General features: G+C 40.4%; 1 protein-coding gene across 2 annotated transcripts in view; it reads left to right on the top strand.

Annotated features, from left to right (window-relative positions):
* FREM3 (FRAS1 related extracellular matrix 3) overlaps positions 1-26,318 on the top strand; it is a 117,867-nt gene that overhangs the window by 32,607 nt on the left and 58,942 nt on the right. For both annotated transcript variants that reach the window (XR_006290621.1, XM_037897274.2), the window contains exon 3: positions 23,777-23,923. Coding sequence is in view for 1 of the 2 variants with exons in the window: in XM_037897274.2 (XP_037753202.2) it covers positions 23,777-23,923 (147 nt within the window). In the remaining variant the exon portion in view is untranslated. The remainder of the gene's footprint in view (positions 1-23,776; positions 23,924-26,318) is intronic.

Here is a 26,318-nt window from a genome sequence, read left to right as displayed (position 1 = left end):
CTTTCCTACTTCCTATGGCTTCTTGTTCCTGCTCCCTGCCCAGGAGCTATACTCTGAAAAGGGGGCAGGGAGGAGTTTGGGCTCATGGCCCTGCGCTGACTCGTAGAGGGTCAGTGCATGTAAAAAAGTAATCTGTTGCTCCATACTAGTGGATGGGACAAATGGCTCCAGTTCTTCTTCGGGAGTGGGGTGGCTTCATCCCACTCCCATCTGTGGGTTGTGGCATTTAAGCCACAATCCAGCCAATAGGCATATACCTTTCAAAAAAGCGGCTTAATTCTCAGAGGTGCTTCTTACCTAACACTCATACTGACACTGGAGGAAGAAAGAGGTGAAAATCAAGCCACATATTTAGGTGACTGACTTTAGCATGTATCTAGAATCAGGCCCACAGTGTCAATTTCAAATAGTTTGTCAAATATTAGTTAGTTATTATACTAATAACTCCAGAGTAAGTCTACTGATATTAGTGGAATAACTTTTGAATTGCACCAATATAAATGAGATCAGAATCAGGCCCTGTCCTCTCCATACACATGAATGTTAACCTGGAGACTCATATTTAGTCAAACTTAGCAAAAACATATCCACTCTCACTCTGAGACCAAGTTTGGAAGGAACGTTTTTGCTATAGTTATGACTTTTTAGATAAAGTGGTTTTGTCTAGAAATTACTTTCTAGCCTTAGCTATAGTGTTGCTAGGTTCAGAATAGGACTGATTTTTAGATATAAATTGCCAGATGCTTCTGTCAGTCTCACTCAGAAATTCCATTTAATTTATTTGGAGATCTGCACAAAGACCCATTTATTTTTGTTTTAGATTCATTTAGGTGCGTAATCCCTACATAGAGAGCCAATAAAGAACTTTAAAGATCCTAAAAGATGAAAAATGTTCTATAAATATAGAGCACTATTAGTGTTATTACTGATTCATCATAGCTTGAGCACATGAGAATAATTAAAAACAGTGTGTGCTTTTGGAAGGGATTGGTGCAATCTAAGCATGAGCTTTTTCACAATATTTTCTTGGTAGTGCAGTAATTATTGCAGGGCCATTTATGTACCAGGATTCAAAACAAAACAAAAAAATACCCCTGACCGTGTTTGCATTCAGCATAGTGAATGGTGTTTAAACCTTTGATTTGTTAACTAGCTGAGATCTGCCACATAGCTTCTTTCTCATAGTACCTAAGATAATCATTGGGTGTAAACCGGGCAAGTATGCTTTTGCCTTCCAAGGTCTTCATCTGAGTCCACCCTATTGTTCTTGCTCAAAGACATGTACTGAGAACTGCTTCTGAGTGCGACTTCATTTGTCAAAACCATTTTCATGCTTGTTTAAAGTTAAATAAGCATCATATTTAAAAGTTTATGGTGGAGTATGCAACTATAAAGAGAGATGCCAATAAAAAAGGAAACCTTAATTGTTTTTAAAGTATGCATTAAGAGTATACCATGGAAACTAAACAGCAAACAGATGGGAAATTGGCAAGGTTTAATATAAGTCCCACACGGAAGGGCCTCTTTACACATGGCTGAGTACTTATTGTTAAAAAATGCAAAATATTGAACATACTCATCCAGTTTAGCTTTTTTGAATTAAACATATCAAAGAATTACTTGATAGCAATTTATTTAAGTGAACTACAGCTGTAGAGAGAATCTACTCTTCAAACAAAATTTAAATACCTCTAGATTTTAACACTTCTGTAGTGATTATACTTGAATTTACCTCTCAGTCTCCATTGAGCCGCTCCCTGAGTCTTTTGATGTCCAACCTCTTCCTTCACCTATACAGGACAAACCTTTAACTTCTAAGAGTTTCTTCTTAATCATATTCACACTTTTTATCACCCTTGAAAACTCCAGTAACCTCCCCATCATTTATACTCACAGCTTTGACATTCTTACCCCTTTCCTTTTATCCTCACACCCACGCTCCCAAAAAATCTTGTCTTTACACCTCTTCAAACATTTTTAATCCACTCCTTCTATTCTGTCCCCCCCTGCAAAATCTCTAGTTCATAAAAATATCAAAACTGATAAGATTTTCTTGGGTTATGCAAGTTACAGAAATGGAGAATGGCTGAAAACTTTTTTGATATGGATTCGGATGCAGATTTTCCCAAAGTTCTGTAGTGTTTTTGTCTGAGAGTTTGGTTTGGGCCCACCTCCCTTAGAAAAGGAAGAACCTGATTGCAGACTAGCCCACTGATGCGAGGTTAAAACTGCACATGTGGGTACAATCAGAGTAGTGATTGGAAGTTAATATAGAATTTCCCAACGTCAGCCTTCTTGTTGTGTGTCCTAGCACCCTCCGTTCATTTTGGCCTGATGTCTGTTTTGTAAAAAATAGATATTTTGAAACAATAAGAAAAACAAAGAGCTTAACAATAAAGTGTAAAAGCTACATTTTGATGGCCAGAATGTACAAACTGCACATGCCACAGATTAATCGCCACTGAAAGCACCAAGAGGAGTTTTGTCTCAGGAGGCAAAATCCTCCCTCAGTTCTTAAGAGTGCAGCAAGAATATGCACATAGCCCTCCTCCTTGGGATGGTGCCGCATTCTTCCCGCTACAAAAGTCAAAATGGTTCCCTTTGCAGGTGGTCTCATCTTCTATTCTCTCAGGCCCATTCTGTTTTGAGATAGACTGCACCCTAGAGGGTGCACAGAAGGAAGGAGACCTTGTGCTCCCCCTAATGCAGTGTCTGCATTCCCTTGCCCTTGTATAGCTGCCCAATGTGGGGGAAAGTTGAAGGGCCCTTCTCCTTGTGCTGGAGCCAGGGACAGTGCTCTTTTACAGCACACTTAAATATGTTTGACATTTCAGGTGCCTCTGTAAATCAGCTTGTATTAGTGGTGGGTCCTACCTGCAAAGTTCAGATCTAGGTCTGATCTTCCCCAAGTTCAGTGATATTCAAATCTGATGCTTTCATTTCTGTCCTTGCTAGCCAGTATATGTTTCATCAGGCTATTCAAGATTCGCCACAACAGGTTGGTGACAATCATGTCAGCTTGTCTATGAAAGAAATACGTCTGTACCTAAGCAGCTATTTTTATTGACAACATGAAGATTTATCCGATTTCTGTGAGAAAGCAAGTGATAAATGAGTTAGTTATTCTTACAGTTCCCAGATAGCAAAGTTCTTCTTCACTTCCCAGAGGTGCTGTCCGTGATTCATCCTGAGCTTTGCCTACACCACTCTGAGGAGCATTCCCTAGCGACTGTTTATAACATCAGCTGTATTGGTACATTTTGACATGTTGATGTAATTTTGGGATTTACAAATGCCATAACTTTCCAACCTGGCAGCTTCAAGCCATGAATCAGTCAGCTTGCTCTGGTTAGAACTCTTCAAAGGTCAAACTATACAATAAATCTCCTGCACTGATTCTTGATTTACAGTGTCTCTGAGAGCTCCATATAGATTCAGCACCTTCAGGGACCTGCAATGCCAAACATATTAAAATGTGTCACAAAAGAGCATTGACTCAGAGGAATAACTTAATTTAGGACTAAAGCTAATGTTCACATTACAAATAGTCAACTTTATCTCATGCTAGCACACACACAAAATCAGCCTTGGAAAACATGATTTTTTTCCTCCTTTATAATAATAGTTAGGCACTTCTGAGTTGTGGTTGCCATGTGATAATTAAATACAGATAATATATTTTGTCTTACTACTTAATGAATATTGTGGAATTGGATGTTTTTAGCACTGTAGTAGGCATATTTTAAACAGAATAGGCTTCATTTTAAATGGGATGGTGTTTGCTGTAATGTTACATACTTGCTTTTATTTCCTTCTTTTCTGCTGGAGGTGAAGGCCGGACTGTTCAGATATTGAAGGAAGGGTTCTTCCTTTTCTAGTGCAGGAATTGCCCACAAAACTGCATGATCAGTATCTGACAGAGGAACAAACATATAAAGAATACATTTCTAAGTATGTTAGGTCTGTACTTTTCAGGAATATCCACTCTGTTTGATATTTAACTCTCTCTTATTCCATCGCTTCTGATTGTGTCACAGGCAAAGTTAACTTTCAAAGTGTGGGACTGTTCAGAATCTTGATCCAAGGTTGTGCAGATTTTATCCCATTAGAAAGGCATGACACACTACTTTATTGGGTTTTCCTAGTAGTATTGTTCACATTACGTATTAGCAGTGCTACTAGCTTTAGACATCTTGTAGAACCTAGTTGTGATCTTACTTGCACTGATAGATGTCTGGAAATACTCTATAGAAGTGTACAGAGTGTAAAACTAGTGTGAGACCAAAATTTGACCCCTAATATCTAATGCTATGCCTGGCATTAGTTGCTGGAAATACTGTTAGCATCTGGTGTTCATCACTGATAGGGCTTCTAGCATTAGACACCAACAGCCAGTTCATCTCTTCTGTAACTCCATTGGCTTTCCTTTGGCTACAGATTGCACTGGTTTGTACAGCCTGATTTTCAGACTGAGCTTTGGGTTTGTTCAAGGCAAAAATCGATCTAAATCATGGAGTTTCATATTTTATTTTTTATCAAAACTGCAAGTTTATCATGTTTTGGCCATGGAATCATAAATCAGCCCAAGTTCACTTGAAAGGTTTATGGACCTTTCCAGTAATCTGCGCTGAGTTTTGGATTTGAAATAAAACCTAAATACAGGTGGGGAGTTTTGTAGGGTTTTTGATTTCATACATAGCTCCAGTAAATAGTCTGTGTTTGTCATAGTTATGATTATAGGAATTGGTTGTTAATAAATCTTTATTTGAGATACCAGGTAAGTATTCTGCTCTGTCATTCAGATAATGGATAATGGCTACTTCTCATCATTGTTATTTTGTTACATGAAGCAGACATTCATAACAGTAACAACCAGAGCACAATTTTCTGGGGATCAATGGCCATCTGGGAGGAGTTAATGGCCTAAGGCTTAGCTGAGTGCCATTAACCCCAGTCACTCATTATCAGAGATTTGGCTGAGACTTGTTTCTAGAGCCATTTAGTCTTAGCAGGGAGCCTGGAGCCTGACATAGACCCAGACACAAGGCTTTGTTCTGCTAGGTGATGCAGTTTCCAGTGGCTAAGGTAAAGGGCATTTATAATGAGTCAATGCACTATGCATCAATCAGTCTGAAGAGTCATAGTATTGTCTGGAAATTCAAGAACCTGCAGGAAGGAAATACTAGGTGGAATACATCCTCCTCTCCGTTGTGTGTAATACATCTCACTAGCTCCTTGCCAACTTTTCAGCAATGACAATCTGTTTAGTTTTTGGATATAGCATGTTCTGTTAAAAGTTTTCAGATAAAAGTAGGACCAGTTAGCTGTCATGTGTGTTCTATATTCAAACATCACCACTATCACCATCTATTTTTTAACACGATGTGTCTGCCACTGTCTTTCTTCCCTGTGGTACAATACACAAGAGACTAGGAAATTGTCACACAGGGACAACCAGTTGGTTCATGAATTCCATGACTGGAGCAGCTGTACCTTCATGAAGGCTTTGATTTTTCTTCTTGGGTATCTTACTCCCTCTCTTTTACATGCGCCTTACCACAATGGTATTCTGACCAGGAGCTCTGAACGGAGCTGCTATCGTAGCCCAGTCAGTGCTATTCCTGATTGTTTGGAAGATATAGTTATAAAGAGTCCATGTGTGCCTGGAGCAGAGCATGCCTATTTCACAGGACATACCCAGCATGTTCCTTTGCAGCTATCAGGGGATTGGGGATGTGCAAAGACCGTGTCAGAGAGTGAGGGAGCCAGGTTTCAGAGAGTTCTGGGAGGTGGAGAAACAAGAGACAGAGGGAATGGGTGGCAGTGATCTTCTGTGAGGTGGAGAAGGCATTTCAGAGGAAGTAGAAGAAGAGAAGGAAGGAACAGAGAAAGGTTGCATTGAGCTTGAAGTTTAAGGGAGATGATCCAGGTGGGCAGAGATGGTGATGGGGAAGGAAAGGATGGAAGGAGGGCCTGGGGTTATGCAGATATCACCAGAGATCGGAGGAGACAGAGCTGGTGGGAACAGAAAAGGGGGAAGGGGAGACAGAAGCGATGGAAAGTGATGCAGGGAAAGAGGGAAGGAGAAAGAAAGAATGAAGGAGCAAAGAAGTCTGGCAGGCATGTGGACAGGGTAATGCCAAGTAGATAGCGGGGTGGCAGAGAAATTAATTAGCCAATGATCAATAATGCAACAGGTCGATTAATAAAGAGAGGCCACAAAACAACTGCATGGATAATCAACCAAGGGAGCAGTAATGCAGAGAATTAGTGAGCAAGGCAATGAGGTGGATGAAGTACAGTTGGTTTGGTCATTGAGGGAGTCAGAGTTATAGTTGCTCTGGCAACAAACCCAAGAAGTTAAGCAAGTATCAGTGTGGTGATACAATTAGAGAATGGACCTGAGGCTGTAAAAGCCACAGGGAGCCTCTGAGCCCCTTTCTCCTTATGGGTTGTTCTGGGCCAGGAAGCACGTATAAAAATGTTTTCAGCATATAGCAGGAGATTACATTTCTGACCCTCGTTTTGGCACTTCTCCAGAATACAGACAAGGATCTGTATAGTGAACAGTCAATCTATTCTTAAAACTGATTTATTCTTAAATCCTGTATTCGTTTTACTTGACTGCATTGTACTAGCACCCACAAAGCACGTTTATCAGCCTACAATATGGCCTGTAAGGCATTTATATTTACAGTGTTAATAAGGTCATTGTTAAAACTCATATTGTATATATTGATCTTGTGACATCTGAGACTCTTGGCAGGTCCTCCGGATAGGTAATGAGACTAGTCAGCTTTTAATGCATTGATAGATGTTTAAAATGATCGGTGCTTTGTTTAGACCCTCTGTGAGAATGTCTAAACTAAGTATGACATACTAGAATGGATTAGGATCAAACCACAGGCAGAACACAGATGTAGTGAACATTAAGTAGAGCTGTGTGAATAATTTTTAATGCCAGATGTATTTGATGAATTGTGCCTTTTTTTCTGTGTTCAAAGAGATCGCAAAATGCTGGAATGTGTTTATTATTGGGAATCATTCAAAAATGTTTTTTCAGTGAATAATCTTTGGTCTGCAGATTGCTCATGAATTGTGAATGTTCAGAATTTAGATTGGCAATTTACGTGGATCGCCTGATATTGTTCTGGTCTGTGATTGGATGATTTATGTAATTAACCAAAACAGTGAAAAGAAGTTAGCTCTTCGGAATGCAACTTCAAATGTAACTCATTTGGTATGTAAGGAAAGAAAGGGGCCGGGGGGGGATCAGAAGCTTCCAGACACCCTTAGCCTCCTGTTGCAGGCACAGTGAAGTCCAGCTGGTCTCTGTGCATCATTGCCAACATCTAAAATTGTTTTGCAAGGAACTGTTATTAGTGTAAGCTGGGCATCACAGAGGGCTCTTGCGGTGTTTCTGGTGAATTGTAACACTAATATAGTGCTGTACAAACATTCAACTACTTGTCACAATAATCCTGTGAGGTATGTTTATAATACTATTGTTATCCCCTTTTTACAGAGGAGGAAGCTAAAGAAGGGAGGTTAAGTGACTTGACAAAGGCTACAGAAGGCGTCCATGTCAAAGCTCTTAGTCTCAGTTTCATGCCCAACCCACTGGTGTAATGTTATTTTTCACCACTGAGCTGCCCCTCCGGTAGCCAGAGATCACAATGGTTGCTCAGAAGAGAAGCTGGCTCAGTGTCAGGAAGCTGGCTGCAGGAGCTTGCAGTTATCCTAATGCTATCAGTGGCAGTGTGAGACACACTGTCCCCTGTAGCTAGGAACTGATTTGAATCCCCCAGAAAATTGAGGGACTGGTGGCAATGATTTTTATGAATCTGAACGGCTGTTGTCCTTGGACAGCTGTAGTGCAGACCATGAATAACGAGTGGTACTTGAAGAAAATTCATGACAAACTTTCAACCCTAGTAATCAGCTTACATTTTCAAGGCTGTCCTCCCCAGGAAGAGGAAAATAAACTTTTTTTAAATTTTGTTAAAAATAAAAGATGAAATTAGCCCAAATCAGGGACTCTCTCAGCTGTGGACTTCCTGGGTCCCAAAGACTGACTTTGCAGACAGTTTTGGGGGATGAGGGGTATGTGGAAAGAAATGGTGGCATCATCATGACACTTCAGGTTACTGGTACAGCAGAGAGATCTTAACTTTGTTCAGACAATTTATTTTTCAATCTCATAGATTTCTCTTGGACAGTAAAGCAATCTGAGAACCCTCTAGGGCAAAAAATTAGACAGGCAATTTCTCCTTGTGAATGGGAAGAATACAACAGGCCAGATGCTGGCCTCCTAATCAGGTTGCTTTGCCTCTGCAGTGGTGCAAGGTAGTCATAAGGTTTCCCTTAAAGTACAAGTGGGGATTCCTTTTGCTTGAGGGGAATCTCTGGGTGGCATACAGACAACTACACCAGCCTAAGCCACCCCTTACTTGCTAAATCTTCGCAAAGTAGGAAGTGTTTCTAGATCATGGCTGGACCATGCTGTACTCTGGTGATCTCTGACCGTAGTAATGGCTGTTCCAAGCTAGCAAAAATTCGAGCCAGCCCCCAGCTGGCTATAGGAACCAAGACAGAGGAATCAGAACTACCTTTTTTGCCCTGACAGCTTGTGCCACGTGGTGTCTCAATACACCTGAGCATTCAGCTCTACAACTGGTGATTGAAATGCTGCCAGAAAGTCGGGCTGAAGATTTTAATTTTTATAAAAGAAAACAGCACCAGATGCAGTGTGGAGATTTTACTGAGCACTAGATTTCTTTTTGTTTTTAAGTGCGCTTTGGAAATGACTGATATCGACTGTCACCAACAGACTATGATTTCAAGCAGTTGTATGCAGCTAGGTGTTGTGGGATTCCATACTGTGGCAATTGAATAACAAACTTGGAAAGAATGAATGATCACTAAACAAGTTTATATATAATACGTTATGATTTATAACAGGGAATGCAGATGATATTATCACCTTAGGTTATTTATAACAGGTTTAATTCTTTTTATTCCATACAGAGAAGAAAAAAAACAACAACCCAAAGGGATTAGGAGACCGAGAAGGGCCTAGCATTTGATTCAAGTTTTATTCCTTGTTTCTTTTCTTCTCTGTTGTCCTGTACTGAGCACCTAAGTGAAAGCTTGGCTGATTTCCTTCAGCTGAGGATCTGGCCCAATAAATCTCATTGTCCAACCTCCACAACTCTGTCGGTCTCCTCTTGCTCAGGGTGTGGGAAGTCCTGACTTCAGTTTTACAAGTAGTGGCCAGATATGTAGTCCCTACAAAGAGAAGTTCCTTCTGTAGCTATACATTTGCCAAAAGGAAATCTAAAGGCCTGTCTTCAGGGTCCCCTTAGGAATCTTTGCCATTCTGAGAATGAGAGTAGTGGTTTTATAAAACCTAAATTTCTCACAGCAAGCGAGGGATAGTCCTTTCAAACAAGATCTTCCTAAACACAGATATTCCACAAGACAATGTCATACGTTAATGCTTTACTACTGTGCTAGCAACAAAGGAGAATTTTTTATAAATAGAATTGTGTGATTCAGTACAGATTTCAGAGTCCCTACTGATAAAATTTCTGATCTCAGTCTTAAAATCTACAGTGAAAAGGCAACATGCAGTGTCCTTATTAAGACACAATACACAGTCTATGTAAAGATTTTTTTTCTTTATAATGTACTGGACATCCACACTCCTCCTGTGCTTATGAATATTGGATTAAAGATCTACATCCAAATCTTACTCTCAGTTGTAAACCAGTGGCTTTAGTGGAGTTACTCTGGTTTTATATGGCCTCTAAATTATAATTTATAGAGAAAATGCACTGGAAACAGATAGCAACCACCATATTGAATTTAGAAACCTACTTCCCATCCCTTTTTAAAATGCAGAATGGACACAGCTCTGGCAGGCAGTGATTGCGGGGCTAAATGTTCAAATGTGGACAATTAATTTTCATTCACAAGCTGTACATACAAACCCAGCATATGTATACATGCAATAGTAATAGCTTGGGTAATTATCTCTTTTGAGTAGCCAAAATATTCTTTTTTGTGAGTAAATGTGAATTTTATGTATGCATGAATATTTTGCAGGCTCACCTTAGACTTGGACATTTGAAAATTTTTACCATAACCTTGTGAAGAACATTTGTATTGTTTCAGAGGAAAAGCCTCTTTTACTGTCATCTCTTCTGTTTGGCACATTAACCCTCTAGAACTAGGAAATATCAAAAACTTTTAGCTGTGTTCCAATCAAAGCTAAGTTATCCATATATGTCAGTGCTGGTGTTTTAAAAAAAAATGGTCTGTTGTGTTTCACTGAGTTAGTGTTTTACAAGTATATTGTGGTGACTTCGGTTGGGTAACTTTCTATAATATAGAATGGGGTATTACATCATGGCACATTAAGTCAAGATTTTAAAGAAAACTTCAACTTTTGAGTTAGTGGTTACCAGAAGGAGGAAGATTGTGGATTGCTTTTTAAAAAATGTGTTCAGTATTAAGGAAACAATACAATAAAAAATCTGTTTTGGTGGAGGATGTGCTACTTGATTTAGGTGGAGAGGGAGCGGGAAATGGACTCTGAAAGTAAGTCCGAATAAGGATTGTTCTGTTTTTCTTGTAAAATGGAATGGAATCAAATTAAGTGAATGAGGCAAAAGGTCTGAGCCATACATGAAATAATATCCTTGATCAGGAAGGAGCATTGCTTTATTTCATTAAGCAGATTGGGTTTTTATAAATTGCTTGCAGTTTTTGCTACAATGACAGCACATGCAACCTTAGAGTCTAAGAGAGCTCTGGAGGAGGGGGATTGGGTGGGCAAAGACCAGGGGGTGGTGTGCCTCTCAGCCTCCTACTGTACAGACTGACTTTCTGTTTTTCTGTATGCATTGGCTCATTGGTCTCAAATTACAACTCTTTCAGTGAACTTTTAGGGCTCTTGGGGAAAGAAACCTGCCTTTTATGTTAAATTTAAAATCTGGAGGCCAGGTAACTTGAACTGTGCATTTCAGCCCCAGATCATAGTTTATAGTAACACAATTTGCTACAATGAAAATAAACAATGATATGCCCTTCCTTCTCTTTTTACATGGTTGGCCAAGTGGAAAACTGTTTCATTGTGTAAATAATTTAAAATCTATAAAGACATTAACATTTCCCAATGATAATGAACATAAGACATTTTAAATGATTTATTTTGGGTGAAATACTGCTTTAATGCCTGTCAAAAACTTTTATGTATACAACTATATGTGGCAGTACAGCTGTTGTAGAATTAGTTACTTGGACGTATCTGATCTCTGCAATGGATAAGGATCAGCTTTTCATCAGCTAACTTTTAATCAGTTGAAATCCAATACTCTTTTGCAACACTTTTAAAATGATCCCCTTTCTGCACTGTGAACATTTAATATTAGAAAAAGGTTTAATATTCAACAACCAGCTTTGTTATCCATTCTGCCTATTGTATTTGGACACTCTCTCGAAGAATTGAGTTAAAATAAATGTTATTTTATAACTTACGCATCATTTTTGTATTGATTTGCTCAATGACAGCAACTATCCTGTATCTATTCTGCAAGTGCCGGTGTGTCATTAGACTGGAATTTATGATGATATCGCATTCCATGTATTTGAGAGCACAGGTGGAGACTTTGTATATAAGAAAGTAATTGTACTGATATCTTGATATTTCTCCAAATGTTTGTCTTTTGTTGTGCAGAAATGTAGAATGTTAAGGCTTAAGATGTGTCTGTCTGAAAAGATAACCCTTTCCTGAACAATGTGACTTACAATGACTGAGGTAGTATCTTTTTGATCATTCCAATATTTGTAATTTATGTTGTTTTTGGGTCATATGAAGGAACAGTCCTTTCATAAGGAAAAAATCCATCCAATTTTACTTTTAATAACAGAAATATTTTGATATATCATCAAACTTTGAGAAGTTACATTTTGTGAAAACGAGGTTTTCCTTTACCTAGTGTAGTGAGCTTGCCCACAGCCTGAATGAGTGTCTAAGTATACAGTAGACCCGGGGTCAGCAGCCTTTCAGAAGTGGTATGCCGAGTTTTCGTTTATTCACTCTAATGTAAGGTTTTGTGTGCCAGTAATACATTTTAATGTTTTTAGAAGGTCTTTTTCTATAAGTCTATAATAAGTCTGTAAACTGTGGTTGTATGTAAAGTAAATAAGGTTTTTAAAATGTTTAAGAAGCTTCATTTAACATTAAATTAAAATGCAGATCTTATTAGTTTAGTGTGATCCTTGCCCTTGCTTTTCTTTGCTGAGTTTTCCAATGTCTGGCACGTATTTGGATATTTTAAGCTGCACACAGGCTTCTGAGTGATCAGTTGTTAACCGGCTCCGAGAGGGACAGAGGACAGATTTCATGTGTCAAAATACCTGTTCACACAGGTATGTGGATCCAAATGCTGAAAGCATTGCAAACGCAATTTTCTTCAAATAGTTAAATTTCGCTGGCAGGGACGTCCAGCAGGTCAGATAGAGGCCCCATGATCTCTCTCGGTAGCTTTAAGTGCACTCCACAGATCTCCAAACTTTGATGCCCACAATTTTGAGCTTTTTAACTGATTTTGAAATCTTCAACACCCATCCACTGAAATACAGACAAATCCAAGTCGCTTTTGTTGAACTTTTCAGGTTTAATGAGAAAAGAAAGCATTGGTTCAAATCTCTGGAAATCTTGAAATCTGTCAGAAAATTCTGATTCCAGTTCTTGCATGTACATTCTAATCTCAATATCAAATGCAGTGTGCTGTTCCACGTGACGTGATGTAAGCAGCAAATCAGGACTTAAAAATATCCCAGTACAGTGGCACTGGAACAATTTTTAAAGGTGGGGGTGCTGAGCTGTGACCCCTCTTGCCCCTGTCTTCACCCCTCACTGCCCCAGGCTGGGGCCAGCTGCAGAGCCCCAGGCTGGCAGCCGGGACCCCAGGCCAGCAGCAGAGCCCCCCCAGGATTGGTGGTCGGGACCCGGGGCCGGCAGCAGGCTGAGCGGGGCCCGCAGATGGAACCCCAGCTGGCAGGGGGCCAGCGGCGGGTATCCCAGGCCGGCAGCGGAGTCTCCTGGACCGATGGCTGGGACCCAGGGCCGACAGCGGGCTGAGTGGGGCTGGCAGACGGAACCCTAGCTGGCAGCGGGCTGGCGGCTGGTACACCAGGCCAGCAGTGGAGCCCCTGGAACCGGTGGCCAGGACCCGGGCAGTATGAGTGCCACTGAAAATCAGCTTGCATGCTGCCTTTGGCACGCGTGCCATAGGTTGCCTACCCCTGCAATAGACCTTATGTGCAAATCCATGGTGAAGAAAGGAAGCTTAAACAAGATTAGAGATGCACTACAGCTGTTTTAGTTGATTTACTCACAGCGGCTACTTGTTTCTTGTGTGAGTAACAGTATGCCCAAATGCTTTTATAAAGCTTTGTGTTGTGAATAACTGACATTCAGCAGCAAGAAGATAGACCTTCCAACTGTATCCCAGGGTTTGAGCCCATTTCCTCTGCACCTTCTCCCGGATCACCTGACAGCAATCCATTTATTTTCAAGCTATGGGTTAGTATCCACTGTCCTGCTAATGGCAATGGTCATCTGCAAAAATATTGGCATCCACAGAGCATGTGTGGTAAAGGAACATTATTTCATCTGCTGGAGCTGAGTAGAATAAAGGTCAGCCAGTCAGGCTAAAACAGAGGGCTCCCCAAGTCTGGTAGGATGGTGGGCCTGAGGATCCCTATATGTTTTCTTTATGCAAGTTACAGAAGTTAAATTTTCCTTCTGAATTAGATTCCATGCTTGAAATTCTATTCCCCGTCCCACTTTTAGTGTTATACGACTGTACGTTATTTAGAGTTCTAGAGTCTGAGTGTCCTTTTTTCTCACTGCTCTATTTCCATGGACTTCGGTGGAGTTTCTCCTGGTTTACACCAATGTAAGCCTTGACGTGGACCTGTAATATATGCGAAATCTAGTGCATGGGAAATGAGCCTGCCCTGCTATTTGTGGGCTGCTCAGCAGCTGGATTTCTCCATTCAGCTTTCCGGACTGCAGCAGGAAGGCTGTTTGATCTTTAACGCTCCATTTACTGCTGTTTTAACAACAGTCAGTCACTGTGCCAATGTAATGCACGCTACCCAGGTAGGCTTCTAGACATGTGAACAGATGTGTCCGCAACTCAGTTGTATCATTCTGTTTCTTTGTCACTTGATGTAGATCTGTGTTCAAATCATAGTTCAAGACCTAAAAGCTAATGTAAATATGAGAGAGTTTTACATCCTTTACAGCAGGGATCTCAAACTCGAATTACCATACACCAGACCTTGAAATTTTGCACTCAGATTACCCTGGATGACAGTTGCATAGCTTCAATTAGCTGAGGTACTCCATCAAGCGATTATAGTTAATAAGGCCTGTGACTCTTTCACTACAGAGCCCACAGGCCCATGTCTGCCCTAAAGAATACCTCCTAGGAATGACAGATATTGCCAATTTTACCTGTCAAGCAAAGCCTATAGTTTTTCTCCTGTCAAAAAGTACTTTTGTAAAGAAGACATCCTGAGCGTCAATTAAGCCAAAAACAAGCACTCTTAGTTTTCAGTGCTTTTTTTAGCACCATTCTCCTAGCCACTCTCCTGGTTTTGTTTTTCCCAAGTTATTTTTGCTCTCTCTTAACGCACATGTCAAGTATTGTCGAATCCCAGGGCTTGGCTACGCTTGCACGTTATACCGCAATAAAGCCTCCCAGAGCGCTCTACCTTACTCCCAGTCCACACTGGCAAGGCATGTAGAGCGCTCTGACTCCCTGGCTGGAGCGCTCCTGGTACTCCACCTCCCCGAGAGGATTAACAGCTGTTGCGCATTGGCTGAGACGCTCCAGTGTAAACGGGGAGTAAAATTATTACGCACTGATTGACCTCCGGAAACTCCCCATAATCCTTTTAACTGAAGCGCCCTCTCTTGTTTTGTTGTGAACTCCGGACGCGGAAGTGCCGTTTCAAAGCTCCGTTTCGGGGGCTGCTTATCAAAAAAACAAACATAGCTACCGTTTGCTTTGAATGAGTGAGAGGCAGGCAGGGGGGCTCCGTTTGGAGTGCCAACAGCTAATGTTTGCTTGAAGAGAGAGGCGGCGCTGGGGGGTTGGGGTCCGTTTTGGTGAGCGGCTGCTTATCTCGTCTATGAGAAAAAAAGAAACTGCTGCCATTTGCTTTCAGTGAGTGAGAGAGAGGCGGGGGAGGGAGAAGGGTCTGTACTTACAAGACAGCGTGATGACACACTCTCAGGACCCCAAAAACCCACTCTCTCTCTCCCCACGCTCACTGTCACTCTACTCCCCCCCCCCATTTGAAAAGCACGTTGCAGCCACTTGAATGCTGGGATAGCTGCCCATAATGCACCGCTCCCAATGCCGCTGCAAAAGTGGCCAGGACAGTGCGCTGGCAGCTGTCAGTGTGAACAGGCTGCCGCGCTTTCCCTACTCAGCTGTACAAAGGCGGGTTTAACTCACAGCGCTCTACATCTGTAAGTGTAGCCAAGGCCTCAGTACTATGCTAATGAAATTAATACACTGAAAGAAAATCGAAACATTGAGCCATATTAATTCATGGTGCAACTGCACTTGACTGGGGTTACACCAGGGATGAATTTGACCAAATGTATTATGGAGGCAGTGTTGAATTTTACACTAAATCCTTCCTTTTCACTTTTTATTTTTTTGTATTTAAGGACATATTCTAAGTGAGTATAAATCAGCATAGCTTCATTGAAGTCAATAAAGCTATGCTGTTTTACACCCGCTCAGGATCTGTTCGTTAGACTCCAAATTTGGCACAATAACTCTTCACAAAAAACCTCAACTTTCCATGTATTTTCTTAAAAAATATTTACATACTTTTTTCCAGAGGAATTTTTTAATACCCCCTTTATGAAATGCTGCCTGAGAGTCTTCAGTTTTTCTGTGATTGCAGTCTAGCTAAATAACAACAGTCCCCACAAACTGCAGACTTCACAAACACAAGTCACTTTTGAACTTTTACAATTAAACACATAGGAAAATAACTCTAATTTGTTATAACCTAACTGGTCTTCTGAATGAGTAGCCCGTGTAACTGTAAAATTCTGTCAACTACTTCGGTTTCCTCATGCAGCCAGGCTCCCTCCCTGACTCATCGGCTCATCTCCTACGTAATCTCTCATACACAATCTCTGCTGCTCCTAACTGTGAGGAGTCAGGAAAACAGCCTGGCCAGAAGGCTGAACTTGGTCCTCAGCCCATAAGCCTCCTTGCTTCCTAACCCCAGTCTCTGTTCTTCCACAGCTTCACTACTGAGCCAGAATTGGCTTGTTGGGTGTTTAGTTGGCTGCTTTCAAAGTCTACAGGTTGCTGGTAGAGACAGCCAGCTGGTCAGCTCATGAGCCTGCTGTTCAGAATCCCCTCCTCAGACCCTAACTGCTGGCCAACTGCTGGTGGGGAGGGGGCATCAAACCTTGTAACAGTGTGGTCTAGCAGTTCCTCAGCTGCTCTAACTTGCACTGGGGCCAGGTGGCAGAGGATTGGGAAGCCACAACTAATTCCCTGATGGCACCACCGGCCTGTGACAAGAGGAGCTCTGGAGCAGAAGAGAATCCTTTGCTTTTTTTATGATGGTCGTATGTCAGTAAAATATGTTAATCTCCTGGAGGTGTAGTTAAATTTGTGCATTTGAGTGCGACTTGGAGCAATTGAATGTGCACATCATGAGGTGAGGTAGCAGGGCCAGATTTAGGGGCAGGCAACCCAGGCAACTGCCTGGGCCGCCAGGCTCGGGGAGCTGTTTTTGTTGTTAACAACAAGGAAAAATAGAATGTTTGAATTAAAATGTTTCAGGTACTCTGTACGTGGATTCATTTTTCACTAACCTCCTAGAATGTTCTGTACCTTTGTAGAATCTCATGGAAACTTCCAGACTTTGAGAACTACATTTTCCTCGAACCTCCTAGAATGTTGTCAGCCATGCCCTCGTGGGAAAATAAGGGGCAGGGCATCACCAGCCAGTCAGTGAGATGTAAGAACGAAGTGAAGTGAGAGCGCAGCTGTGATATTGTGAACCTTGTTTTATTGTGCAATTGTACTTATGTTTTAAGACTTGAAGAGTATTAGTAGCAGTTAATAAAGGACATATTTAATGAGACACCAGAGATTCCTGTCAAACTCCTATCTACGCAACAATGTAACTCTCCCTAATAATGTCTGCTTTGCTCTCCCTAATAATGTCTGTTTTCCCCCGTAGAAAATAAAAGATGCCCCCGAAGAAGCCTTCAGGAGCTCAGTATAGGAAGCGAAAAGCTCAATTGCAATCTAATTTGCAACAAGGGGCAAATTTGATAGGAAAGTATCTGATACAGAACAACATAGACCGGGCTTTAGGTAGTAGCAATCGTCCCAGTGCAGAAGAAATTGAGGAGCGAAGTGTAAAATTATGGAAGTTCTATTACTAAGGAATTAGCAGATTTACCTAAGATAAGGAATGGAAATCTGAGGAAAGTGGTGGAGAATCATCCAGTTTTCCTGGAGAGGTAAATGAGAATGATAAAGAAGAATGTGGCTCATATGAGAAGGAGAGAAACCATGAACAAGAATCAGCCTTGCATGATGACAGAAACAGCAGTGAGAAAAATTGCACACCAGAAATCAATATATTAGATCCTGCTTTATGGCTAGTGATCCTTAATTCTGCTGATATTATTGTACAATTTTGAATGGGCCAGGGAAAATTGAGGCTATAACATTTCCAGTAAATGAGCAGACTTGTAAAAGAGTGCTCATGAAAGGTGAGAAACTGAATCAGCATTGTCTGGTTTACTCAAAATCAACTGACAAAGTGTTCTGTTTTTGTTGCAAAATATTTCATAAGAATGCCAAATCATTATTTGCGCTTTCTGGGTACAATCACCGGCATAATTTAGCTGATGCCCTGAATCTACATGAAAAGTTATCCAGCCATTTTACAGCCTGCTTCAAATGGATGGAGGTAGAGTCCAGGCTCAAGCTAAATAAATGCATAGACACAGAAAAACAGCGCATTATTAATGTAGAAAGCCAGCTTTAGAGGAACGTGCTCAAGCGTCTGATCTCAATTATCCTCTTCCTTGCAAAGAATAATTTAGCTTTCCGGGGCTCATTGGATAAGTTGTTCACCGAACATAATGGTAATTTCCTTAGTTTGGTAGAGCTCCTTAGAAAATATGTCATACGTGAGCACTTACATCGAGTAATTGGTAAAGAAGCTATGGACCATTACTAAATCAAAACAATTAAAAACAAATTGATTGACCTTATGGCAAGGAAGGTGCTTGATAACATATTAATGTGGCTCGGCAAAACAAAGTACTATCCTGTAATAGTGGACTGCATTCCCGACATTAGTCACAGTGAAAAGATGTCATTTTACAGTAAGATTTGTTGACAACAAGAATGGCTATATCCAAGTAAAGGAACACTTTATCTGTTTCCAGTTTGTCGGCATAACAGAACTGTTGATGAATATTTTGAATGAGAATAAAATAAAGCTTCAGGACTGCCACAGCCAAGGCTACAACAATGGCATGTGCACATAGGAAAGAAACAGTGGCATCCGGGCAAGGATTCTTGCACTGAATCCAAGAGTTTTCTTCGTGTGTTGTGGCTGCCATTCCTCAACCTGGTTGTGTCAGATGCAGCGTCATCATCTTTAGATTCAGTATCTCTTTTCGGAGTACTGCAAAGGATATACATCCTGGTTTTAGCATCAATTATTATGTGGAAGGTCTTCACAGACAATGTTACAAATCTGTCTGTGAAGCCACTAAGTGACTTGGAGAGTCGCCATGACAGTGTAAGGCCAGTGAGGTACCAAGTGACTGAGGCTGACGATGCCCTGATGGAACTGGTGCAATCAAATAAAGCTGAGGCTGGAATCCAACAAGGAGCAAAGCCTGCCAAACCAGATCACTGGCTTCAAATTTCTGATCTCAATTGGGGTTTGGCATGATATCCTGTTCCAAGTAAACATTGTAAGCAAGGCATTACAAACTCCATCGATGGACATTGCAACTGCTACTACTTTGATGAGAAGCTGCCTTGATTTCATTGTGGCCTACAGAGACAACGGATTTGAAGATGCCATCACTGCTGCCAAAGAAATGGCGGAAAACATAGGAGTTGAGCCTGTCTTCAAGGAAACTCATATTCATCAGAAGAAGAGACAGTTTGGTTCCAAAGGCAGAGGTGAGGTGCTGGGAATTGCAGAAGAAAAAAATCAAGAGGGAATATTTTTGCTCACTCGTTGATGCTGCTCGAGTATCCATTGAGGAAGGTTTGGACAAATGAAGCACCACGAAAAGATCTGGGTTTTTTTATATTACTTTAGTAAGCTGCCGGCAGACAGGAAAACACTTGAACAATTATACAGACCTTCGCTGGATGCTGACACATGTTTGGACGTCAATGAATGTTTGGAAGTTAATGATAAAGACCTCTATGTCTAAATGGACAACATCCATCACATTTTGCAATATGTGAAGCACTCTCCACTACAAGTTCTCCAATTCATTCGTGATGCAGAGCTGAAGAACACTTTTTTCCCCCTAATGTGTGGATAGCTTTGAGGATTCTGTCATGCTACTGGTCACAGTTGCAAGCGATGAGCGCAACTTTTCGAAGCTCGGGCTCATTAAAACATATCTTCAATGGATCAATGGCCAATGAGAGCCTGACATCACTTGTTATTTTATCACTTGAAAATGCCATTAGCCACTCTTTGGATCTCTCTGACTCTGTGCTTCAGCTCGCGAAGGCAAAGGCGAGAAGAGCTACCTTTTGAATTGAAAGGCTAGGGTAACATTCTAAGGCTGTCGCCTACTGTAACACTATTTAATATTGGTCTACGCAATGTGAGTGCACAGTTCAATTTCTTGATGTTAGTCCATTTCACTTATTCTTAAAATTAGAAAGTTTCTATAAGCTTTGAGGAAACAATTTTTTTATTTTGTTTATATATGGCATGAATAAATACAGATTTACAGATCTTAATGTGCAAATTTACCTTCTTCTATGACAGGGATAAATCATGCATGCAGATTGTGCATCAAAGTCATGAAATGGGCTACAAATGCAATAAAAAATAAGGTATTCAAAAGTTTAACAAATGAAGGGGGGGCCGAAGACACTCCTTGCCTGCGGCGCCATTTGGTCTAGGGCCAGCCCTGTGAGGGAGGTTGTATGGAAAGAGAAGAGAAGTCTGTTGTAGAGGTGAAGAGTCTGTGAGAAGTTGTAGGTGTTGTGGTGTTTGAGTGGTAAGACATAACATCCAGAGCAATCTCATCCTTTATCTTCCCTCGGCTGGGGAGTTTCTTGATTTCTTCAATAGCATTGATGGGAAATGAGCTTGAACAACTTTAACTGTAAATTAACAGGGATTTTTATGTGGAAGTTTACAAAATGTCACAGTAACTAAATCAAAGCCTGAAGCATGCATTGCTGAAAAATGGTGTGTGCCTGTACCTCTCATGCTCTTTTATTCAGCAGTGATGACAGAGGTACAGGGCATTTCCTGGGGATTAGTGACCAGCTGCTTGGGTCATCAGCTCCTCCATTTAGTCGTTAATCCTCAAGATACGCATTGTGCCAAGGTCACTGTTGCTTTAATAGGTGAACATATGCAAAAAACACTTCTTTTTCTTCTGTTTTTGGTGTCTGTATTGTGGCTTTTTCCATGTACTAGCTGATTCTAAAGAGTGAGTGTATTGGCTTGTAGGTATCTTCATACCATAACAATATAATCTTCTCAGTGAACTATGCTTTTCTTTCTTCATCAATAACATTAGCAACATTAAGTGGAACAAAAATGGTTCCTACATTTGGCAAAATATTTATGTAACATGACAATAGGAATATTTAGACAGTGTTTTGGTTTTGATCAGTAAGAATGAATATGTACACCCACCTTTTGATATTGTTCATTACAGGTGAGTTTTAGAATCCTTCTTAGCTCATGAAACCAGCAAATGCACGCTGATGTCTTCTGTCCCATATCTGTCCTGTCACACTAGCAACAAGATTGCTATATTCACACGGGAGAAAAAATGCTTTATTTAAGCGTCCATGTTAATCATGGGTGGTAAGCCGAATGTGAGTTATGCAGGTATTTCCCAACAAAGCTTTTACCAGACTACCATGGATGTTGGAGATAAAGTATTTCAGAAATATTTTGTGAGTTTTAAAAATACATTTTCATTCCTGTTTTCATCTCTCTGTACCTGAAAAACCAGGCTGCCTTAATAATGCTAATGCTCTAGCAGCGTAAAGCACCTATAAAAACAACAACTCTCCCCACTGGCAAATATCAATAACATAAAGGGCGACTACCAAAGGCAGTTTTTCACATGGATATCCCAATTGTCTCTGTGATATTTCTATTGTATCTATACATGTGTGTTCCTGAGTGTGTACATATGAACATATGTGATAGATTGCAGAGCCACATCATAAATTGCATTTCTAATGACTGACTGATGCAAATATGTCTGATGTGTGTGGAATGTTGCTGTTGAAGAAATTCCAGAGAGTATTCTAACCCACCCAGACAAGGTGGACACAAGTTTCTTCCCATGAAAAGTGCATGACCAACAACTTAGTTTGCTTTCTCTTTCTCCATTCATAATGTACAAGTTGTAAAGGCCTAGGGAAGTTAGCACAAGTTCCTCATCCCATCACTAACCTCTGTTTTCTGCAGTTAGTTCAGGCGTGTGGAGAATACTCTGTTTGTTCCTTTTTGTGATTTGAAGGGGGTGAGTGCTTTAGAATGCAAAGAAGTCAGTATTCATGATTGGAAACAGATGTAGTCAGACATGTAGTTGCACTCTCTTTCCTCTATGTGTCTGTGTAGTGTCATAATTTGCAAGTTGTGCTCTTAAATTGAAACCTCTCTTTTGGTTGTAGATGCTAAGAAATTAGAAATGTTCCAGTTTATCCTAGACTGGATTAAGTGCTTGAAAACTTGTGTAGTCTGTTCGCATAACTGTCACCTGTAGGAGTGTGTTTATCCCTCAACGAGTCAAAAGATTCTTTTTTAAAAGTTGTCTTTTTCTTTAAAAATCTGGCTCTGAATCACACTCACACTTCATTTGTTTCCAATCCTCCACTTCCAGGCTAAAGTAGCATTGGCAATTTTGGGCACCTAGTGCTTTTTTTTTAAAGAAATAACCCAACCCTGACAACAGTTGATTAGATAAGGAGAGAAAAAGGAAGAAAGGCTGTATCAAATAGCAACCAAGAACAACTTTGATTGTTGGCCATTAATCACACTGAACTTCACTTTGCACCAGAAATAATTATATGATTTATTGGGGTGTTTCTGAGGACAAAAAAATATCACCACCTCCACTGGCCATTGCACACCAGTCATAAAGATGCATGTGTGGATTATGTTTTCAGAGGTAATTTTTCAGACTACACATTGTGACTCCATGTCAGCCAGAGCGGTAAACAAACAGCTAAACTGAAAAGGTTGCGGATTGGTAAATAGCCCTAAGCTTCAGCAGTTAACAAAGGTGATATTCAGGATTTCTTTATTGATGAATGTTGAGTTTCCTAGGTGCCATTAAAATCTTTAGTTCAGGAGTACAATTGATTAGAAGCTGGAAATGTCAGATGGAATAAGAGGAAGGAATCATGTTAGGATTGATTATTATCCTTTACATTGATGGAGCTTCATAGATTTTTATTGGAGTTACTCCTGATTTAGAGTCCAATCCAACTCCCGCTGCTGTCAACAGAAGTCCTTCAACTGATTTCAGTGGGAGTTAGATTAGGCCTTTATTGCTGCTGTAAAGGCATTTATCTTGCCTTGCACAATGGAGCCCTAATCTCAGTTGCAACCTCTAGGCACTGCCATAATACAAATAACAATATTAATGTGGTCTCCCATTGATGCTGGAAGGAAATTACATCTGGCTCCTGTTGGTTCGAATATAAGTTAGATGTGCAAATTCCCTAAGTATCCTTTCAAGAGTGTTTAGTATGATTTATCTTTGAGGTTTTTTAGCTTTAAATGACATTACATTCATAGTTCTCTCTTAGTCTCATCTATATAAAAGAAAACAGAGAATAATCTGAAATGTTATTGAAGTAAATGTTGTTAAATTATTTTCCTAAGAATAAGAAGGGACACTAATCACAACTCCTGATTATTCCTCTTGTGCAAAGTATTACTCACATAATAAAGAATGTCGTATCTCACTTTATTGCTCAGTAGCCAAACATGTGGCATATGTGTAAATTCAGACTATATTCAATTTTTTGTGTGCAGATGGTATACATTGGCATAGCAAAAGCAGCATTAATGCAACACCACATTCTGACCTAGCCATGGCTCCTTGAAAAGCCACCTTCCCAGACTTTTCCTGTCAGGGGAGTAGGACTAATTTCTGCAAAGTAATGGCTAGCTCAGTTAGGGAGTCTGTACACTAAAACACACTGACCTCTGCCTTCTGACCAGGTCTTCGGGTCTGTAAAGTGTGAATTTAGTGTGTATTGTGGGAAGATACTCGGTTATTCCATGCTTGGGCACTTGTTTTCTCAAGTATACCTAGATGAGGAAAAAAGCTTCCTAATTTGCCCTGATGCCAAAGCAAATACATTTGAATGACAATCTCAGAGAATTCTAGCCCTGTCCTGGAATTCATGTGCTGTATCATGATGTCTGTTATTTCCATGAATCACAGGAGGAAACAAGCTAAAGGGCCAATGCTTCCGTTTGAACTGGGCTTGGATTTCACTGGAGAAAGAGTACTACATTGTAGACGAGGACTCCAAGTTCCTGGAGGTAACTCTCAAGCGCAGAGGATACCTAGGAGAGACATCTTTCATCAGTGAGTTACTTTGTAATTGTTCTAGATGTCATATGGGGGGAGCGGCAGCTTTGTTATGGAGCATCAGTAGCTACTGTTCAGCTGGTGCTGCTGTTTTTTACCTAGTCAACATCCAGGGACCACAGTAGTGACACCACAGTTGTTATTTATTGTTGGTACAGGGCTCTTTATGTGTGCAGTGTAGTTGTAGCCATCTCGGTCCAAAGATATTGGAGAGGCAAGGTGGGTGAGGTAATATCTTTTATTGGACCAGTTTCTGTTGGTGAGAGAGACAAGCTTTCAAGCCACACACAGCTCTTCTTCCGGTCTGTGAAAGATGTTCTGAGCCTAAATAGCTAAATGCAAGGTGGAGCAGATTGCTTAGCATAAGTAGTTAGCATGTATTCTAAGGGACATTCAAGGAAGAGTGCCCCGTTAACACCGCTGCAGTCATATAAATCAGACACTGGATTTATGGCTTATTACAACAAACTGTAACCCACTAACCCCCTCTTTTAGTCCTGTGACTACAGAGGTGTTAACGGGCCACTCTACCTTACAATATGTGCTAGCTATTTACGCTTCCTGTTCCAAATTGGGATGAAAAGTAGATATCTCTCACACACAAAAATATGAACCAAAAATCTGGGGGGAAAAGTCAGTTTTGTTGAAACTTTTTGTTTCAATATTGAACATTTTTAATTTAATTTTTACTATAATTTGTTTACATTTCTAAATTTCAAACCAGCAAACCAAATTTGTTCATTATGAAAATGTGAAAATTGTTGATGTTTAGACAATTTCTAAACTTTTGTTTCAGCATTTTTGAAATTCCTCTAAACTGACTGAGCCTTTCCTGTGAAAAGTTTCCAGTTTTGACAAATCAGCATTTTTCAACAAAGAAAATGTTGTTGGAAAAAGTCCCTAAACCGCTCTGCTCCTCAGCTTTCTGTACCAGGAGGTTGAAGCTCCTATGTAGGAGCAGTTTGTGAAGCAGCTGAAAAAAGGAACCACTGAGCTAGAACAGGGGACTCAATGGGCTGACTCCAGCGTAGATGATACTATTGTTGGCGTAAAAGGCCCCTATTAAACCAGGTGTCCTACCCATCAAATTTCACTGAGAGTTGGGAGCCTAGTTGGGTTCTTTCGGGATCTTTGAAAATCCCACAGTGAATAAAATGAATTCCAAAGAAGAAGCGAAAACATACGACAGATAATGAAGATAATAATTGTTTGTTTCTTATACGTCAATTTACTTTTTGGTTTCTGGATCCTGGCTTTTGTCCCCCACATACCTGTTTATTTGTTTCAAAATAACCTCTGTACGAGCTACAAGAATGATCTGAGGTCTAGAAAACATGCCTTATAGTAACAGGAGCTTAGTTTGTTCAGTTTATCCAAGAGAAGGATAAGAGGTGACTTGATTTCAGTTTACAAGTACGTACATGGGGGAAGAGATTTTCGATAGTAGACTGCTCTTTAATTTAGCAAAAACAGGCATAATGATTGGAAGCTGAAGCTAGACAAATTCAGACTAGAAGTAAGGTGTAAATCTGTAACAGGGAGTGTAATTAATCAGTGGAACAGCTTACTTAGGAATCTGATGTATTTTCCGTTACTTGAAGTCTCTAAATCAAGACTGGATATCTTTGTAAAAGATATGCTGTAGCTCAAATGAAGTTATGGGTTTGATGCAGAAGTTACTGGGTGAAATTCTCAGACCTGTATTCTGCAGGAGGATCAGACTAGATGACCATAAAGGTCCCTTCTGTTCTAAAAATCTATGAATAAATTATAATGATTTGTGTTGGCCTGATTGGTAACCTTTCTCACCGGCCTGTTATTACAACTGCCCACAACTGCAAGATGTGATGCAACAGCTAGTAGGTATTTTGACATTTTTAAATGAACTGGCAGAAAAAGGAGGAAAAAAACCCTCTTTACAAAGATTTGTTCTACAGTTAAACCATAATTTGTAATAGTGAATATATGTATAATCCATCATCCTTCAGAAAGTCAGGCATTTACACTAGCTATTGGCAACTAATCCTTCCTCCCGATTAGTGAATGCATAAAGTTTTCCACTCATTCAAATATGTAGAAATTGTAACTTTTCCTCTTTCCATGCATTCTTGTACAGGAGGGATTGATCTGACAAATAGGTTCCTATGCCTGTGGTCAGGAATGAGAGAGCTCTTTGCTTTGACCTAGAAAAAAGTCTAGGTCAAGAGGGCCAAAAACTCTTCCTTCTTTTTAAAGTAGTGTCCCTATGGATGTTCTGCTCTAGGTGTGCTTGCACTTCATGTGCCTCAGATCCAGGATTTTAAGTAGTAGTGTCCATTTGGCCCATTTGGTCTGAGTATTAAATCAAGCATTCCTAAATATTTCTCAAGTGTAAGAACTGGGAGTCCTAATT

Source organism: Chelonia mydas, chromosome 4, assembly GCF_015237465.2.
Source record: "Chelonia mydas isolate rCheMyd1 chromosome 4, rCheMyd1.pri.v2, whole genome shotgun sequence".
NCBI lineage: Eukaryota > Metazoa > Chordata > Testudines > Cheloniidae > Chelonia > Chelonia mydas.
Note: the sequence above shows the minus strand (reverse complement) of the source record. Positions and strands in the feature narration are given on the sequence as shown.